Here is a 20,532-nt window from a genome sequence, read left to right on the forward strand (position 1 = left end):
AGATGAGGAAAAGAAGAATATACCAGAGAGAATCAGTTCTACGTGGAATGTTTCTTGCATGATTAAAGTGACGTCCAATGGTGACCCTATGGGTTTCCATTTCATTTGAGTGCTTTCTGGCCTGAAGGTAGGTTGCTTCCTGTCTGCAAATTAAATTGGGAAACATGGAAACAGAAAAAAAAAAACTAGAATCTGCATATCTTTTTATTGCGATGAGGTGAATCACACAAACGTTGTTGATAGAAATCGATAGAAAAATAATAATCCCCGAATGCAAATCAAATGTGACACAAACGACCACATGAAAGGGAGATGACAGTCCAACCGCAACTTCCATTTAGAGTTAATGGTGCTGAAGAATAACTGAGATTCAGACCAACATACTCTTTGCCATTTTTTCACAACTAGGTGTCACCGTAAGTATTTGAAACCAGTCATTCAGGACTTTTAGAAACATTAAGCCATTTTCCTCTGAGTTGAACTCAAGTTTACTGCTGCTTGCTTTCATGCTAAGACTTTGAACAGTGAACAGTGATTTCTAACAACATGAATGAATACCATGCACACAGTGTTTGTACCCAAGAACACCTGCACAGGTATTTATTTAGGCATGCATCTTCTCTACTTTCCTGGACAATGAAAGTCTTCCCCTCGGAGGTAGAGGCTGCAACAACTTCAACATGTTATTGCTCGTTCCATTGTAAATTTATGATTTGGATAAAATATTTAATGCTGTAAAAGTACAAGCCTTCAAGAAAATACTAGAATAAAAGCGTAATAAGAGGCCTGTGTTTGAATTATGTACATATAAAACAACCATCAGGAGGCGAGGACTGTGGTGGTTCATATTGTGAAATTATTACAGAGCTTTAATTTTCCGTTTAAAGCACCTCAGAATAGCTTTCATCCATCATTGATTAATTTGTTTCTACCAGCATTTTTTTCATTACTACAAAGTAAACGTTGACAACCCTTAAGCACTCTGCGCAAATCTTTCATAGGAAAAAGTCTTGCTGCAAATTAAAAATGAATAGCCTTCAGAAAAGTGCATTTAAATGTGTTTGGAAAGGTATCAGAGACTCTTAGTACGGGAAATGTGTTTTTTTTTCTTTTTCTTGTGCAATAAATGGATAGAAAATCCATTTAAATAAGACACTTAATACTCTTGACTTCACATGTTCATCAGCAAGGACAAGAACTCTGTTTAAGGTCTTTCAATGTGCCTCACCGACTTTTCCAATAAAATAATGAAAAGCGTTTTGCTATGTAGCAGCACTTTGCACCTACTCTACAGTAATCGGCTGCAGATGGAGAGCTCTGGCTGTAATTGTGGGAATGATGGAGTTTTCATGTTTAGTGTCACAGTGTGACTGACTGGTTTGTTTGGAGCTGCGCCGACTTTTAGCACCTTCACAGACGTCTGGTCAGGAGATCTCTGAGGGCCGACAGGCCTTCAGGTCAGCTTTACTCAGTCATCTGTGATGTTTTCCAGCTGCGACCTTTCAGTCTTGCGTTCTGTTCCGACACGTCCCCGTTTGTCACTACACGTTCCTGCTTCTAAAATATCGCTCTCAAATCTATTTATTTTTCAGTGAAGTTTGCTCCCATTCCCACAGCTGCTGTCTGTGTCATTTACTCTGGCTTTCCATGGGATCTTTTGTCGTTAAACAACTTTAATTCCTTTAATTTTATTGCTCCTAGAGGTCTGAATTTTAACTTTAGTGCCATTTGAGGTTTTTTTGGATGAGATGTTAGATTTTTTTTTGTTTCAAAAAGAGGTCTCAAACTCTGAAGTCTGGCCACGGTTTAAAACTCAGTTTTGATAACTTTTAATCTCACAAACTGACCTCGTTTGAAACAGACTGATCGAAATCGCTAGGGGGAGTTTGATCAAATGCACCGGCTATCAAAGGGAAAACAGGGTCAAAATTAGAACTTCAATTCAAGACGGCCAAATTCCATTTTATTGCACATCATGAGTGCCAGAGGGTTTTTCTACCTTGGGGAGTTTTGCAAGTGTACCAAAATTCACAGCTATGCAGTAAAGTAAGGTCAATGCGAGAAAGTTTGAAAGTTGCCAGGGGGCGCTGTGGAGATGTTTGATGCAATTTTTGCAACATTCTTAAACTATGTCAAGTCTGATGCGCCCATCAAGTTCAGTGAGTTTTTGTAGGCCTCCAAAAAGCCAATTAATTTGCTGGAAGAACAATAAGAAACAATATGATTACAATAGGCTTCCACAACGCTTTCACTGCAAACTATATTATTTTGATTCAATTCTATTACAGGCCTATTTCTCTACATTTTTGCTTTTATTCTACCACAATTATCATACCTTAAACATGAGAGCAGCAACATCCTATGATGTCAGTTTAAGTTTGACTAGACTGCTTACGTTGCCATCTTCTCAACACTAACAATGGTACATTTACCTTCATCCACAGTGTTCACCTGTTTCCCGATGATAAATTGTTGTTACCTTTTCTTACACTCTTGACAGTAAAATTGTGTAGAAGAAACAGCAGCAGCAATAGAAGTGAAAGAAAATGGCATTTTCAACATCCTTTTGAAAAAGGAGACTGAAAAATTAAACTCGCTGGGAAAAGAATGATTTTTTTTTTTTATCTAAAGGTTTATGAGAAAGCATGCAGCTTACCGTGTGCTTCAGAACAATAAATCCCCAAGGCTCTGAAGATTTGGATTGTTGAGGTGATGTTTTGTGTACATACCTGCATCAGCAGGCTTGTCCCCCCGTTCTCCAGGCTGCGGTTTGGGTTTAGTTGGCAATACTGGCTCTAAATCCAACTTTGGTCGTATAGAAGGAGGCTCAAACTCTGACTTTGGTCGTATAGAAGGAGACTCAAACTCTGACTTTGGTCGTATAGAAGGTGGCTCTAAATCCAACTTTGGTCGCATAGAAGGCACCTCTCCGTTGTGCCTGCAGGCAAAAAGAAAAAACGGGAGGACAGAAAAATGAAAATACACAAAAATGTAATTCTGCTAAACCAGGGGTCCCCAAACTACGGCCCGCGGGCCGGATCCGGCCCCCTGAACAATGCCGGATCCGGCCCGCCTCCTCATACCAGAGAGCATTCAGTGTTTTTTTTTTATATATTGTATTTTCCGGTTTATATGTGGATTTTTGTTCAACCACCAGGGGGGCTCTTGAGCAGATGTGAAACTTACTTTCCCTCAATGGAATATATACTAGTCAGTACCAGTCACCGTTTCACTCACGGTTTTTTCCATTTGCATTCTGGGTAAAAATCTATCTAAAAGCGCGAATGTGTCGTTTTGGGGCACTAAGCTTAAAATACCAAGGAATTTAGATGCCAGAGATTACTTCCATCTTTATATGAATAAATGTCCAAACAAATTTGGAATCAGTGGACATGATCAAAGCAAGTGAAAACATTTTACTCCTCAGATTCTCCAGCGGCTGGAGGAAAAATAATAATGTTCACTCTGTGCAGGTCTGGAGAAGAATCTCCACCTATTAGAACAAGTGATTTTCCACTGGACTGCACATTGTTGACATCAAACGTGATTAGTGATTACATCATTTACTTCTCTCTTCTATTTTTGTTCAATACACATTGTATTTAGTAGGGCTGGACTATGAATCAATAACGTGTTGCGATAGATATGTGTTCAATTTCAATAGAAAATATGGAACATAGAATATTCACTGAAGTTTGATCCAGAACCGCACAGCATTCTGGGAGACGTAGGCACTGCGGAAAGGCTTTAACTGTTCAGCCTGTCATTGCTAGAAGAAAAAGTGTTTGTGTTGCTGTTAACAACACAAGGGATATCTTTTTTTTAAATGGTGCAAGTGAAGGAATTCCAGTTGGGCACTAGAGCATAGAAACCGAACAAAATGAATTATTTAACACTAACTGCAAGAAAACAAAATGCTGAAGCTGCACTGAGACTTTTTCACTTCTTTGCAAATCAGGGAAGGCAGACCTGCTGTAAAAACGTAACGTTTCACCTTGAAGAAAGTTTGATACTTTTTTTTTTTTACTTGTTTGTTTTACTAACTTTAGCACCTGGACTCTTTCTTGACCTTATTGTTGGACAAGTTTTTGATGTGATGGAGTATTGTTGTTGCAGAAAAAAGCATTCTCATTGTATTTCGCCTCCTAGAAGCGATCTTCTAGGAGGCCTAGAAGATCGCTGGCATAACCCTACTGTGTGTCCAGGTTAGGTTTCAGAGAAGAACTTCACATGTTTCGTTTGATTTTGTTTTCTTTTTTTACATCAATCTACTTTCGATGCCACTGAAGCAGCGAAAATAAACTTTGATTTGAATAGATGTTGCATTAGCCATGCTGGAACCTTGACACAAGGAGGAAAATGAAAATAAAGTAAAGCCTTGAGGCAGATCCAGACGCACAATGTTTGACATGACCTGACTTGTTATGAGGCTAATCTCTGTGGGGCTCTGGGCTAAAGTAGCTGGGCTGGATGTTTGCACACATATAAAAGCCCTTTTGATCTCAAGGTTAAAAACCAACAACTGTTTTTGAGAGAAGAGTTTGTAAAGTCATATGAAAAGCAACTTAATATTGCTGGAAACCTAACAAAAAATACATCAAAAACTGAAGATATCTGTCTCAGTTTCTTTAATTCCCACTTTTCCTTGGTTGAAGCAGACCTTGGCTCAGTTCGAATGCATATGTGAACACCAAGAGGACCAGAGACCGCTCCAAAAGTAGGAAGTGGACAACAGCGCAGGCCATTCTGGGTCAACTAGAGTTTTTTGGGGTTTTTTTTTTTAATTGCCATGTTTACACTAAGCAAATGTATTTTTGAAATCTCAAATTGCACGATTATATGGCCAATGGAAACATAACTAGTATCAATGTATTTGGACATTCCCATCTTTAATATTCCTAAAACATTCTTCCCTTTGCCATTGTGGCCAATAATTTGACGCAAATGGAGAATCAGCAACCATAAAATTCCACTGTCAGAGTCTCTTAAAAAACTTGAAGGGGTTAGATTAGTCGAAGCTTTACCCTCCATTTCCTAGAGTGGCTTCAGGGAGATTATAACACAGGAGCCTGTTGTCATATTGCAGCTCAGCCTCACAGAGCTCAGTCAGATTTTCAGATCAAACAGATAAATAGGAGCAACACAGATACTGTACATACTTGACACTTAATGAGGGACCAATGGGCTTTTCTGGCTTCTTGGGTGGAATGGGGACCGGCTTCTTGGGTGGGTTTGGTGCAGGAGGTTTATGGAGTTTCGGCTCTGGAGTGTGCTTGTCACCTGAAACACAGACACAGTAGAGGGAGAAAAAAAACTTGCTAAATTAACTGTGTTTCACCTTTCTGCTTCTAATTTTACAGTAATTTAAGAGAAGCAATGGAATGCCATATGACACAACCTTATGTATGAAGAGCTAAATGGATGGATAACAAGGGGATCTGCTGATGTTTATCGGACACTCAACTCAGTGAACCTTTATATATATATATATATATATATATATATATATATATGGAACGCCATATGACACATATGAAGAGCTAAATGGAGCTATATAAAAAAAAAAAATTCCCCTCTCACCCTCCGTGGGTGGTCTCTTTCATCCTCTGAGCTCGGGTCCTCTACCAGAGGCCTGGGAGCTTGAGGGTTCTGCGCAGTATCTTGGCTGTGCCTAGAACTGCACATTTCTGGACTGAGATGTCTGATGTTGTTCCTGGGATCTGTTTGAGCCACTGCTCCAGTTGGGGGGTGACTGCCCCGAGGGCCCCGATGACCACAGGCACCACTGTGGTCTTCACCTTCCAGGCCTTCTCCAGTTCCTCTCTGAGGCCCTGGTATTTCTCCAGTTTCTCATGCTCCTTTTTCCTGATGTTGTGGTCACTTGGTATTGCTACATCCACCACAACGGCTTTCCTCTGTTCTTTATCCACCACCACAATGTCCGGTTGGTTCGCCATTACCATCTTGTCTGTCTGGATCTGGAAGTCCCACAGGATCTTAGCTCGGTCATTCTCCACCACCTTTGGGGGTGTCCCCCATTTTGACCTCGGGGCTTCCAGTCCATATTCTGCACAGATGTTCCTGTACACTATGCCCACCACTTGGTTATGTCGTTCCATGTACGCTTTCCCTGCCAGCATCTTGCACCCTGCTGTTATGTGCTGGACTGTCTCAGAGGCCTCCTTGCACAACCTACACCTTGGGTCTTGTCTGGTGTGGTAGATCTGAGCTTCTATTGCTCTGGTGTTTAGGGCCTGTTCCTGGGCGGCCAGGATGAGGGCCTCCGTGCTGTCCTTGAGTCCAGCTTTCTCCAGCCATTGGTAGGATTTCCTGATATCAGCCACTTCAGTTATTTGTCGGTGGTACATCCCATGTAGGGGCTTGTCTTCCCATGATGGTTCCTCCAACACCTCGTCCTCTGTTCCCCATTGCCTGAGACATTCGCTGAGCACATCGTCCGTTGAGGCTTTGTCCTTGATGTATTTATGGATCTTGGATGTTTCATCCTGGACAGTGGCTCTCACACTCACTAGTCCTCTGCCTCCTTCCTTACGGCTCGTGTACAGTCTCAGGGTGCTGGATTTGGGGTGGAACCCTCCATTCATGGTTAGTAGCTTCCGAGTCTTAACATCCGTGGCCTTCATCTCTTCCATTGGCCAGCTAATTATTCCGGCAGGGTATCTGATTACTGGCAAGGCATAGCTGTTTATTGCACGGATCTTGTTCTTGCCATTGAGCTGGCTTCTCAGGACTTGCCTTATTCGTTGGAGGTATTTGGCTGTGGCTCCTTTCCTTGTGACCTCATCGAGGTTGCCATTTGCTTGCTGTATTCCCAGGTACTTGTAGCTGTGCTCTATGTCTGCTATTGTTCCTTCTGGGAGTGAGACCCCTTCTGTGTGGACGACGTTCCCTCTCTTTGTAACCATCCGGCCACACTTCTCTAGTCCGAATGACATCCCAATGTCAGTGCTGTAGATCCTGGTGGTGTGGATCAGTGAGTCGATGTCTCGCTCGCTCTTGGCGTACAGCTTGATGTCATCCATGTAGAGGAGGTGACTGATTGTGGCCCCATTCTTAAGTCGGTATCCGTAGCCAGTCTTGTTGATGATTTGGCTGAGGGGATTCAGGCCTATGCAGAACAGCAGTGGGGACGGAGCATCTCCTTGGTATATCCCACATTTGATGGAAACTTGTGCAAGTGGTTTGCAGTTGGCTTCAAGGGTGGTTTTCCAAAGCCCCATCGAGTTTGCAATGAAGGCTCTTAGAGTCCTATTGATGTTGTACATCTCTAAGCATTCAATGATCCAGGTGTGTGGCATTGAGTCATAGGCTTTCTTGTAATCAATCCAAGCGGATCCCAGGAACAACATCAGACATCTCAGCCCAGAAATGTGCAGTTCTAGGCACAGCCAAGATACTGGAGGAACCCTCAAGCTCCCAGGCCTCTGGTAGAGGACCAGAGCTCAGAGGATGAAAGAGACCACCCGCGGAGGGTGAGAAGGGAATTTTATATATATATATATAAAGAACTAAATCTTTTGCTTGAATTGGTTTTTCTATTTTTAGACTGTTGCTTATAAACCAGTCCATGCAAAAACAGTAAAAGAAAACCTGTAGAAGTTTAATTCAGCAACTCTGGGAAACAATTCCAACATTTGGCAGAAAGTCAGGAACCACTAGTGACGCTCAGGTGAAAACTGAAACAGTGGGGCCAAGAGGAGGAGCCATCATTGCTTTTTTCCAATGACACATGCTGCTAATCTGCTGCTCTCTCATTTTAAACAAGTCTTGTGGGATAATTCAAGATGAGCTCAGAGAAGTGTGGCATAGACGCATGGAAGGACTGAGCGTTCAGTCAGCAGGACTGAGAGACCAAACAGGAGTCGTGCTGAAGGCTGAAAGAAAGACGACGAGAAGGATGTTGCAGCTGCTTAACTCAAAGTGAAAACATGAATTAGCAAGCTGAAGAACTGCAGAGAGAAAGAGAGAAATGGGAGAAAAGAGCTCCCAAAGAGCTGATTCATCTGCACTTTGGGATTCATCAAGTCAAGATGTTCAAGACGATTAAGGGCGCCAACAGGGCTACTTGAAGCAGAGCTGAATCATATAATGTCTTGCTATAGATTTCATCATCATAGTTCGCAATTCTGTTGTATCAACACTTTCTGACAAAAGTCTCGATCAAAGAGTCAAAAATTTTTTTGTGAATCCAACTACTGATGACAATGATAATATTTAATTACATCAACTTTAAGTTCATAAATGTAGCTTTATTATTTCACTATCCAAATGAAATTACTGTCTACAGAAGATGTTTCTGTTTTAAAATAGTTTATTGTGGAAAAATATTAACATAACATTAAATAAGATAGATAGAACTGGAGAGATAGAAAAATATAGAGATGTAGAGTGAGAAAGAGATAGAGACAAAGACAGAAACAGAGTGAGACAGAGAGAGAAATAGAAATAGAGAAATAAATTAAGATAAAAAGATAGGAGAAAAAGAGAGAAATCGAGATAGCTAGAAATACAGACAGAAATAGAGATAGAGACGAAGATAGCAAAAGGTACTCTTTTCAAATTTGGTATTCTGAAATGTGTTATGACAAAGTTGCACTTTTTGGCTCAAACTGGATAGTAATGCTTTTCAATCTTCAAGTGACTTTACATGTAAAAACAAACAAACAAAAAATCTCCGTCTGCTACTGTAGTGTCTCTTCACCAACACCTTTCTTATTCTGGTAAATATAAAAGCTATTTTACATTTGCTGTTGCACCAAACCAAAACTAATCTTGGCCCAAAATAGAGGTAGTTTTACATTTGTTTGTTGATGTGGAACATCTAAGTGTGATAAAGATGCAGGAACAGAAAAAATGCAATAAGGTCAGAGGAGTGGGGGGGGAGACTTTTTTATGGCATCGTATGTGCCGAGCTGTGACTTATGTACATTATTACACCCACGGACAAGCATAATGATAAACTGCATTTTTGTCATTTTTAAAGAACTGAATCTAACGCGAGTAAACAGAGTAAAAATAAAAAAGAAGAAAAAGTAGTAAAGAGCCAATAATGTATCCTTGGGGGACTCTGCATGTGATGAGGGCTGATAGTCATAAAAACTAACTGAGCTTGACAGCAGATTTCCTGTATTTTAACTAAAATCTAACCTGTTTTTAGATGTAGTGCTTCACCACCACAACGCTGCAGTTAAGGAAAGAGAATTACAATAAATGTAGCCAGAGGATTTAAATGAACAAGCTTAAAGTGAGCGCCGAAAGAAATGTGAGAAGGAAACCCAATGTCTGATCAATAGAGATGATAAACATATTTTTGATTCCTCTTGGTAAATGAAGTTCAAAAAGTGGGGAAAGAGGTTTTTATAATTTCAGATACATTAATAAAATGTTTTATTTTCCTTAGAAATGGACAATAACCAAGATTACTTTAAATTGCTGTTAATATTGATGTTTGTCTTCCATCAGAGAAATTCAGTCCCAAACTCTGCACCAAAAGTGCGACGCATGTCTAGCAGATAAAAAGTGATGCTTGATTTATAAATGAAGACAAAGTGAAACTGTAACAAAAGAGAAAGCTGACCTAATTTAAAATGTACTACCGAGGCATACAATGACTGTCAGCACGGAGGAAACGTTCTACCAGTCTGAAGGTTTAATTATATATATATATATATATATATATATTTTTTTTTTAGATGAACTGGCAGTGAAAGTGCTGAGTTTATCCATCGTTTAAGATTTTTGTAAGACGAACAAAAATGACAAGAAACAGAAAAGATAAACCTAACTATACACTTAACTTACAATATTTAAGCAGCAGTTATTTACTGAATCAACTGTAAACCTTATTTTAAAATTAATGTTAGCAGTTGGCAGTAAAGAGAAAAATCACCTCCATGTTTTCAATAAGATCTTTAAAGTTCGGAAAGACAGACACATCACTAAAGCACCAGTTTCAAGTGAAAGCACATGAAAGTGAAGTTTGTTTACAGCCCACAGAGCTGAATTCAGACAGAAATGTCAGCTGCTGTAAAGAGATGGAAGGATGAGAGGAGACAGGGGAGACCGGGAGTCCAGCTGTACCTCGCTCATCTGGTCTGAAGTCTGGTCTGTGGTTGATAGACTTCCTCTCCACGGCGGGGGGTTCTGGCTTGGAGGCTAAAAAACGAAACATGGTCAAGAGAGTCACCTGGGCGTCCAACAAGACTCAATGAAACACTTGACAGACAGCAAAGGGGAACACACGCAACCACAGGTGATTCACACTAGAAACCGTCCATACACCGCCCAATCAGACCAGTGTTCATTTGAACCTGCTCAGCAGTTTTGTCAGAAAGACATTGAACAAACAGGAAGTTTGCATGCAGAAATCGTTCTCTCTGGTCCCTACAGCAAACTGGAACACAGTGCATGTGTAGCTAGGTTGTGAATGAAATGATGCGTCGCTTAAGAGCCAAACAGGAAAACCTCAACACATGCGAGCGTGCTGCTAACTGCAAGAGGCAGTAAGACTGTTTTACAGTAAAGAACAACCATCTACAATTTGCACCTTGGGACACAAAACTATTATTTGTTGCACTTTTGAGTCAAATTCCCATTCTGGATTTCACTATTAAACACTATTTTGTTCAATAGTCATGTTAAAATGGTAAAGGTTATGTTTTTAGGCTTGAATTAAATTTTTTTTTAAAAGGTTTATTAAAATGCATTTTTCTAAAGGTGGCTCCACATCAGGCCTCCTTCGCTCACACTAACGGCTCCCACATGACTCATCCAAAGTGTCAATCGGTTTTCATTGTAAATGTAGACGGGTGATGAAAATTGCATAATTTTGTTCTTCTCCCCTGTTTGCGAAACAGGCCAGACATTACCAACTTAAAGTGATATTCCCCAACAAAAATCCTAAAATCACACATGTTGACCAGCCTTTTACTGTCTTGGAAAAAAAATCTTGAAAAAACGGTTTAGCAAAAATTGCCTTTTTGACTCCGTCCTCGCGTCTAACTATTTTGGCAGAGCTCTTTGTGATGTGTTATGTGATTGGCCAGAAGGCCGTGTCTGTGTTTTATACAGAAATGTGCTCGGATATAAATGTTGACATTTTGCTTCAACTAGTGCACTTCCACTATTCGCTTATGTATATGCAGGAGACATGAATACTTGAACATTTATCAGATGCAGTGAGTAATTATGTACATTGATGGAATTTATTAATTGACTGTTTAAATGGGACAGTGCATATTAATGAACATACAATGTTGTCGTAAATCTACTGGATTTAGCAAAATGTTAATTTCCATCTGTACTCCCAGAAAACAAACACTACAATAATTTGTAATTATTTTACAAATTCATAAAAATAAGAAATATAGTAAAACAAAAACTATAGACCCTTTGCTGCATGACATCACCTATTCCCCTGCTGGAGGGCAAAAAGGCAGCTTGCCAACAATGACTACCAGTGGTTTATCTGTTATCAACATAATCTGCTAAATCTTAAATGTACACGTAATTTATAAAAGAAAAAGGGACACAGTGCTTTGCTTCTAAGTGTCAACACTAAGGTCAAGAAAAAGTTTTGGTTAAAAAAAGATGGCGAGGGACAGAGAAGTAGTTCAGTTATGCTAGCTTGACTTTGACAACATTAACTTGTAGATGTGCTGTGGAATTCAGGGTGTTTTGGTTCAAAACAGAAAAAATGGGATGCAAATTTTGGGAAGCTTTGATGTATTGTGAGATTACATCATGGTGAGGATGAAATGCCCATCACAGTAGAATTATGGGACCATCGCTGGAGAATAACTATCTGGTGAATACCGGGAGCACAGAGCTGTCACAGCTGTTTTCATGCTGGAAGCAGGGTTTCACATTCATACTAACAATCCGACAGCATTTGAGTGGAGGTCCTGGAGGACGATCCTAACTCGATGTGACAGTGGCCTTACAGACCTGGTTAAGACTGCCGGCCCTGGAGAGAAAGCCTGGAGTGCAGCATCTGCTTATCCATGCTAAAACAAGCTGGTTTAAGCTCTTTGACAAACAGTTTTCTGATTCCTCCCAGTCAACTGTTTTTGGAAGTTGCCAGAGTACAGCTGGCTTAAAAGTGGAGCCAAGATACGTCGTTGGAATTACGGATGTCAAAACCGGGAATGTCTAAAGAATCCTCAGAAGGAACGAGAAAGCCTGAAGCACCCCGTGTAAATGTTTTTAGAGTTGTGACCTGACTTTGACTCATGAGAAATGACAGTTGGCTTTCCCAACCAGACACACAAAGAAGAACTTTTAATAGAATAGAGTTTAAAATGTTCTTTACCTAGTGGAGGCGGTTTCTTCGGCAGTTTCTGACAAAGAAAAAAAGGCAGAAAATGTGTCAGCATAACAAACCAAAAATTGACTTAAAGGTAATAGCAACTGAAGACAAATTGCTCAACTTAAGACAAAATGATGCAGTTTTGAAACTTTTCTGAACTAAAAGAATTGTCGTTTATTGTATTACATTTCTTATTTAAACCTATCCCAAACATTACATCTGCTTTCATGATAGCTTGTTTTTCCTCAATAGGAATTTAAAATCAGCTTTCCTGTTTAACTCTAATTTATTCTTTCTTAAAAGGCTGTATTTTCCAGCTACAATAGTGCCATTTTATAACACAATTAAGTAACTAAGTTACTTTCAGTTGTTATAAATGCCCTATAAATATCAAATATGACTTAAGGAAAATTTGACTTTGTTACTGAACGCCTGGAAATTGGGCCTCTGTCTCTTCAAGAAACTCCTGCTCTTTCTGAAACTCCATCTTCAGTAAGTCATCACAACATGGCTCCTCTATTAACCCTTTAACAATGTTTTTACCAGCGTTGCACTGAGAAGTAGCTCCTATAATGAGCTGAACAGAAATTCCACCAGGAACTAATTGTTAATTGATGCTGGCTAGTCTGAAGGAATTGAACGGTCTGTGGGGCAGAAGATTGGAAGCTTGGAAACTGCAGCTCTGAGAAGGAATTACGTCTTGAAGATCGGGATAAGTCCAACGTTTTGCATTTTGCATGGCTGAATGGTTGCCATGGAGATTAAAATATTCCTCAAACATGCATGAAAGAATCAAGGCAACACTCCAGGTATGATTTTGATGAGGGAATAACATTATAACAAGATACAAAGCTAAAAAAAAAAAAAGTACCTTTACATTTCAATTTAACCTTAAAGTTGCAGTATGTAATTTTAATAAAGAAAATGTTTTAACATATTTATTAAAACTCTCACTATATTGTGACAGCATAACATAAAACAAATATGTGAAAAAAGCAAAACAAACAAAAATAATAATAAAAAAAACTAGTTCCTTTGCCTCCTCTTGGTCTGAAAGAGCCAATGGGAGCTTCCTATTGAGTTTTTTTTAAAATTGCATCCTGCCACTAATGTATACAGTGAAAAATAAGCAGTTGCTCCAGGACATTTACTGACCAAACTTAGTTAGTTCAGAGTCATTTGGAATCAAATGTGTGACCCAGGAGGTGTGGCCTCATATTCGCAAACATCGGCTCTGTCGCAATTAAAAAGTAATGCTGCTCTGGAGAATGTATATAAAGTTAAAATATAAATATCTTCATATCTAGACAGGTCATCTGTTAGACACAAGAGAAGGTGTTTGAGGCATAGGAATCTGCCAGAGGTTAGAGGCTCATGTCACAAAGGATCAGTGTTTAACTAACTTCCTGTCATTTAGGTTTTGGTTGAATTGAGTGAAAACACTAAACAGAGAGAGAAATCACAGAAGGAGCTCATATTATCAAACATCTACCTTCTGGAGGATTATGTAGGGTGTTTACAAATAGGTGTTTCATTTATATTTTAAATGAAACACTGTTTTGAATTTCTACTGGAGATTAAATGAATATGATGCAACATACAGCAACAAAAAGTCAAATGATATCTTAATTGCAAGGAGATTTCTTGGTTTACCAAGAAACATCTTTACCTCTACAGAGGAGAGGTGGAGAAGTTTGTCATCATAAAAGAAAAATGGCAGCTTAGTAAAGCAAGTATGAGAGTATTAGGGTGACTAAGAGAATTTTATTTAAATACAAGAAAAAAGTTACAATATTGTAAAAAGAAGGTCATGTTATGAGGATAGTTGTAGTGCTTATAAAGGCAGAATAAAGATGTGTTATTGCTGGAAGAAAGTCGTAAAATTATGAGGAAAAAGATGTTTTAATGAGAAAAAAAGCTTCAATACTTTTGCGGCTGATAATTTGATGCTGATGTGTTAAAAATTTGTTAGTTTCTCATTTGAAAAACCGATACCAACAATAATTTCACAAGACGGTCAGTGTTCCTCATTTCAAAGCACTTTGGTGTTGAGTCATCATAAATTTACAACTGTTATTTTACTACATCATAAAACTGCAGCATGAAATAAAATGCATCAGAAATGACTGACTGGTGTTGCTGACTAAAACATCTTAATTGGGATTTTCCTGAAGCCAGCCAGAGTCTGTCAGAAAGAAAGTGTGTGCTCAGCATCTTCCTCTTACCTCCTCCACCTCTGGCTTAGCCAGCGATTTCACAGATCCCCTTGATGGTGCTGCCTGGAACAGAAACAAGAACATCAAATAAAGTTCCTGTGGTCTGGAAACCAGCAGGAGGGTGTCAGACATAGCTCAGATATTTCACAGGAACAGAGACAGTGAAGAGCACTTCCTCTTGCACGAGACTCTAAAATTAGCTCTTCCATTGATTTTTCTCCCATCCAATCAGTGATTCATGCCAATCTGTCTCCTAATCAACTTCCTACTCTTATTAAATGAAAATGATGTTAAGGATATCATATAGGCACGTCTATATTTGGGCAATCTCTCTGTGATAGCTAATCTCTGTGATGAGGAATATTTTAGCTATGGGCATGTTGCAGCAAGGCGTCACGAGCACTAAGCCCTGACTCAGCTCCCTACTAGAGGGCAAAAAGCTGCTGGCTGACTGACGATGACTGCCATTAGTTTTAGCTGTCAAGTTGTCAATATAATGTGCAAAATCTTAAATGTGCGTGTGATTTATAAAACAAAAAGGGATGCAGTGCTTTGGTACCAATTGTCATCACTAAGATACTAGATAACAAGGTCAGGAAAACTTTTTTGGTTCAGTTACAAAATAAAAAAAATGCGACCTCTGGCAAACTCTGACAAATCATCAATAGATCAGATGTTTAAATTAGCTAACATTAGATTAGCTACTAGCTCATCTAATGTTAGCTAAGTGTGGCAAATGTGAGTCATCACATCTGCCACAGTGATCGCTCAATAATAATCACAAAATAAACATCTAGCCTAAAATCATAAAACTGTAAAGGACCGAATGATCTGTTCTTTGTGTGGGAAATGTTCGTGTTTTTTTTTTTATGTTGAATCCTGATACACATAGTGGGGTTGTCGGTTGCTATGGCAATGAGTCTGTGAGTAGCATAGCCAACACAAAGGGCGATAACAAAAACAACAATACAAGTGGTTTTGAGTTGTTCTTAAATTTTGTTTCTGCATTAATTTTCCCTTTGCTGTGGCGCAGAGCACTAAATTAATACCTACATCTCCAGGTTTCATTTAGTAAATGGGATTGTTCTACCGTGACAGCGCAGCTATGGATGACATGTGAAACAATAGCATTGTGCGGAACATTGTGGAACAATTCCAGATGTAAACAACAACGTGACGGATCTAAATGTGAGCCTGGTGGCTAACAAGAAAAAGTTATTCATAATCAAAGCAGCAGATTCTAAACCTGAACTTGCTCATTTTCATCTTCATCTCATAAGTTTGTTGAAACTCCATGTGAAGGCAGAAGAGTGGAAGGCGCTGACGGGATCAAATGTCTCACCTCCTTCTCTGCTTCAGGAACGACCGTAACAAAGTTGTTAGGGAAGACCCCGTCTCTGCCTCCGATCTCTCCCCTCCACCACCCAGGTTCACCCGTGTCCTGTCAGAGAAGGCATCACTGGAGTCAGTTTTTAAAACGGCGTGCTTTTCATTTTCTACAGAAAAAATTTAAAGTCAAATTGATTGCCAATTTCTCCTGAGATCCACTAGATGGCAGCAGGTGACCAACCACACACTGTGTTCTTTCAGGCTGTTTCCATCAGTCAGTACAGTGATGGTAGCAAAACATGACACTAGGGCTGCAGCTGATCACTATTCTACTAATAAATTATTCAAACAAAAAAACTGGGGATTTATTACTTAACCACTTTTATTTTATGCAATATTGGAAACATGTTAATACTTTTTTCAGTAAATTAGGGTACCCTAATTACCCTAACCCTATTATTATTAACTCTTTGGTGCAAAAAACTGATTGAAAATCGATTTACTGCATGTTTATGTCTGTTCAGGCTCAGATGGAACGGCACAGAAAGCTGCCCTTTAAACCATTCAGACTACGAACACAATAGAGACACAATCAGATGACTTATTACCCCGCGATAATAACTCAATAGTCCATGGAAAAACCTTATAAACTTGTATTAAAGCAGAAAGTACGGCGGCCACCGTAAAAAAGGCTTACAGTATCAATTATGCCGCATGAACTGATCAGTAGATTATTGCGAGGGAACGCAAAAGAAAAAAAAATTCCCCATGTCCCCTGGAGGGCTCCGTAAAACATAACGTATTTAAAAAAAATTAATAGGATTTCAAGTAGGTGAAGCTAAAACTGCCACTTGACGAGTATGGTTAAAACATATTCACGGACAAAGAAGGTTCTTTTCTTATCATTTTTAATCCAAAATGTATATTATTTTTACTTCGTTTTGACTTAATTGTTGCTCTGAGTGTGTGGTTCTTTTAGAAAATGGTATTTTCTGAGACTGTATCCTTTGAGTAATTATTGATTACTAATTATTTCAATAATGAATTCATCACTATTAATTTTTCAGCCTTACATGACATTACCATGTTATTATTATCAAATATTGTGATGAAAATGTGTAATTTATGTAGTCAGTGACTCACTTTCACACTTTTGGAGGACTGAAACTATTAATCGTAATGAATAGATTTTTGAAATACTCATCAGTTAATTTAGTAATCGATTAATCGTTAACTGGAGTATACAGACTTTACTCTAATTTCTTATAAATCTCATATGTTGTAAGCTACTCTGTATGCAAGTGGATAACAATTTGCCGCTCAGACTGACAACAGCTGCATTAGCATGAAGCTCACACATTCACACTTTGACAGAAGGATGCAGAAGTCATGATTAAAGGTGTCCAAGGTGACGACAGCTCTCCTGTCTTTATAAATGATGAGTTGGCAGGAATAATCTTTAGAATATTTCCATTAAAATAAATCAAACCACACACCAAGGCAAATATTTAGAAAACAAGACTGTGGGCCTGGATGCTCACCTTGCTCAGGATGTGGACCAGCTCTCCTTCCTTCAGGCTCAGCTCGTCCTCGTTCTTGCCATCGTAAGCATACTTGACCTTACAGAACTCCTTCGCCGTGGGAGCTGCACATAACCAGACGATGTACAATAACTAACACAAAAACGTCAAAACAGCTGGAAATACGCACAAGAACACGACAGAGTTCAGCTTATGGCAGCTTTAAAGTTCTGTTCTCAGTGGAAATTTCTGCACATTTTTGGCAAAACAGTTTCAGAAAAGACAAATGGATGTGCATCATAGTCTAAACCTCGCCAGATTCTCAACTAGATTCACGTTTGGCCTTTACTGTTTGCTTTGGATTGATTTTCTGCTGGCAGGTGAACCTTTGCACCTGGTCTCTGACGAGCATCCCCTCAGCATGATGCTGACACCACCATGTTTGAATGTCTTTGGCATTAGAAAAATGGTTTCATTTTAGTCTAAAATGTCCAGAAAATCATCTTTTACATGTTTCCTGTGTCACTTTCATGGTCTGCTGCATTTCTAATGCTTTTCTACTTGAGCTTCTCAAAAAAGGTCCAAATTAATGGAAAGCAGGAGTTATACCTGTAGACCTTTTTTGTTTGTGTTTGACACACCAAAATTTCACTGATGAAAACATTTTTCAAAAGCTGTTTTTCACTCTTTAGAAAATATACAATGCAGTTACCAATTTACACCACTAGGTGACACAGTTGCACAATTTAAGCTGAGATCAAAGACTCCTCCTTAGTAATCACTAAAAAAAATATAAAAATCTACAACCATTCTCATGCAGTGAGCATCCACACCATTTTAAAATATATTTAAATTTGATATTTGAAGTAATATAGAATCATGCAGCATTAAGGAAGCTAATTTCCAACCACCTCGAGTCACAGAATGCAATGACGATGTCAGCATGCGACTCATACAGAACTGAAAAGTCCAGATTTAAAACCTTTGATTAGCATATTTTAGGCTAACTTAAATGTTTAAAGTGCAATTAAAACATTTTAAGGCCTCTACTTTGAATTACTCCAATCAAAATTAAAGTAATTTTGATATGAGGACATCATGAAAAGAATATGAACAAGAGAACAAATCAGAGCAAACCTAAGAGCTGCTCCCACCCTGAGCGGAACAACTCTGCAACAATGTATTGAATGTTTTCAATGTATTAACAAGGCATGTTCACCAGTTGTATCATTCGTGTTACAGTTTCAAGCTGTAAACAGGTTTTTACCTTTGTGCTTGCCGTCTACTTCCGCCCTCTGGGAGTCAGTCATGTTGGGATGGGCAGGCTTTGCGGCTGATGGTAATGATGGGACTGGCTAAAATGAAGCAAACCATACAGATGGGAGTGATTTATCAGACATGAGTGAAAATGTGGCTTTGTGCGGAGGAGTCTTATCTGGAAGACAATAGATACATGGAATACGAATGTCTTCCGCTTGTAGAAGCTGAATGTATGGCGACTAGAGATTAGAACTAATGGAAGTGGAGGGAAAAATCGGAGCCACAACTACAGTGCTAGCTTAAACCTGCTGCTGGTTCAGCACACAGGTAGGAGACGGGTGGATCAATGTCTCATGAGAAAGTCTGATGCTAAAAAGAGAAGAGAGCATGCCACATGTGGTGAGGAGCAGAGGAAAGTGAGGAGAGTTAGTGGTGAAACAGTGTGACGGCCGATGTGAAGAGAGACAGAGAGAGGGAGCGAGAGAGAGAGAGAGGAGGGGAGAGTTTCAACACAAAGTTAAACTCAATTATTTAAGGAAGAGTGTTAATAGTGTCAAACAGCAGAAACACTGCATCAGTTTCTATTTGATACATCAAGAATAAAAACAGAAAGGATAAAATAAACCTGGGTTTCTGTTTATTACATAAAATTAGTATCTAGTTTGATGAGTCAGCATAAACGTAACAGTTTGTGCCGATTGTAGGTTTTTGTTAGACATTTTAGGTAAACAGAGAACTAAGGATCTGAACATATTTTGTACAAACTAATAGGAAACTGTTTCCAGTATCGCTACAAATGTGCCGAATCAGCAGAAAGACTGACAGCATGGTATTAATGGGACATTTTCAGAGGTCAGCAACTGTAGTAGCATTTAGGGTGGCTTGTGGTGTAGCTAGCTGGCCAAATACAGAGACCATTAGTCCTCATGGACGTCATCCTAAATGAGCATGATCTCAACCGTGGGACCTTTGCTGCAAACCTCCCCACCTTTCTTCAGGCAGTTTCCAGTTTGATTAGAAAGTCTTAAAATATTTATCCGGTATCTTCCACATCTTCATGGTTGGGTCGCGGAGGCAGCAGCCTAATCAGACGCCAAGTCTTCTGTCCCTCAAGTCACTTGGTCCAGCTCCTCCCTGGTGAGGTATCCATTAGCCACATCTACTGGCTCATCTAGTAACAATTGGCCGAATTTAGAACCAAGTAGCACTCCCTCTCCCCCACCCACTGTGAGCTGTCAGTCAGCTGTAGGATGGGAATTTTCTGGTACTTTTCCTTTGCTAAAACAAACAGAAAGTTGGCTGTAAAGAGTCAGAATGCCTCCTTTCTAAAAGGACTAATGTTTTGGAATATTGGTTGCACTGAGAGTTATCATATCTGCTCATAAACAGCTCATTTGAAGCAATATTTTGGATAAATAGGCAAACAGAAGGGCAACACTTTGCACAATAATTGGTATTTCTATAAAATTACAGTACCAGGGACTACTAGAGAAATTCTTGCTACAGTAGCTTAAAAACTGTAGCACCCCAAGTTTTTTTTGCACTTAGGGTTATTTACACCCCAAGTTGGGGTTTTTTGGACAAACTTTTCACATTTCACACAAGCCCTTTTTAGTCCACTTTAATAAAACTCCAGTTCATTTGCCTAGAAAGTCAGGTTCCTTTGGGGAGGAGTGATTGCACAATCGAACTCTGATGTGGGTCAAAAAACATGAACTCTGGTCTGCCTACATGGTGTTTACTTGGCACATTTGTCAAAGACAAAAGAGAAATGCTACAACTGCTAAAATCTGACGCCACTCCATTTTTGTTTCCAATTTCGTGAAGAAGGAAGTTGTGCAGTTTCGTGAAGAAGGAATAAGGTCATGTTCAGAGGTAT

General features: G+C 39.3%; 1 protein-coding gene across 2 annotated transcripts in view; it reads right to left on the bottom strand.

Moving 5' to 3' along the window:
- The window catches only part of cd2ap (CD2-associated protein), a 53,054-nt gene that overhangs the window by 8,003 nt on the left and 24,519 nt on the right, over positions 1–20,532 (bottom strand). For both annotated transcript variants that reach the window (XM_088002180.1, XM_088002179.1), the window contains exons 7-14: positions 18,661–18,748; positions 17,415–17,518; positions 15,887–15,985; positions 14,554–14,607; positions 12,332–12,359; positions 10,102–10,176; positions 5,160–5,280; positions 2,730–2,938 (exon numbers count right to left, since the gene is read on the bottom strand). In XM_088002180.1, coding sequence (XP_087858306.1) covers positions 2,730–2,938; positions 5,160–5,280; positions 10,102–10,176; positions 12,332–12,359; positions 14,554–14,607; positions 15,887–15,985; positions 17,415–17,518; positions 18,661–18,748 — 778 coding nt within the window. The remainder of the gene's footprint in view (positions 1–2,729; positions 2,939–5,159; positions 5,281–10,101; positions 10,177–12,331; positions 12,360–14,553; positions 14,608–15,886; positions 15,986–17,414; positions 17,519–18,660; positions 18,749–20,532) is intronic.

This window comes from Poecilia mexicana, unplaced genomic scaffold (genome assembly GCF_051168715.1).
Source record: "Poecilia mexicana isolate PSO_F unplaced genomic scaffold, ASM5116871v1 scaffold_21, whole genome shotgun sequence".
Classification (NCBI taxonomy): Eukaryota; Metazoa; Chordata; class Actinopteri; order Cyprinodontiformes; family Poeciliidae; genus Poecilia; species Poecilia mexicana.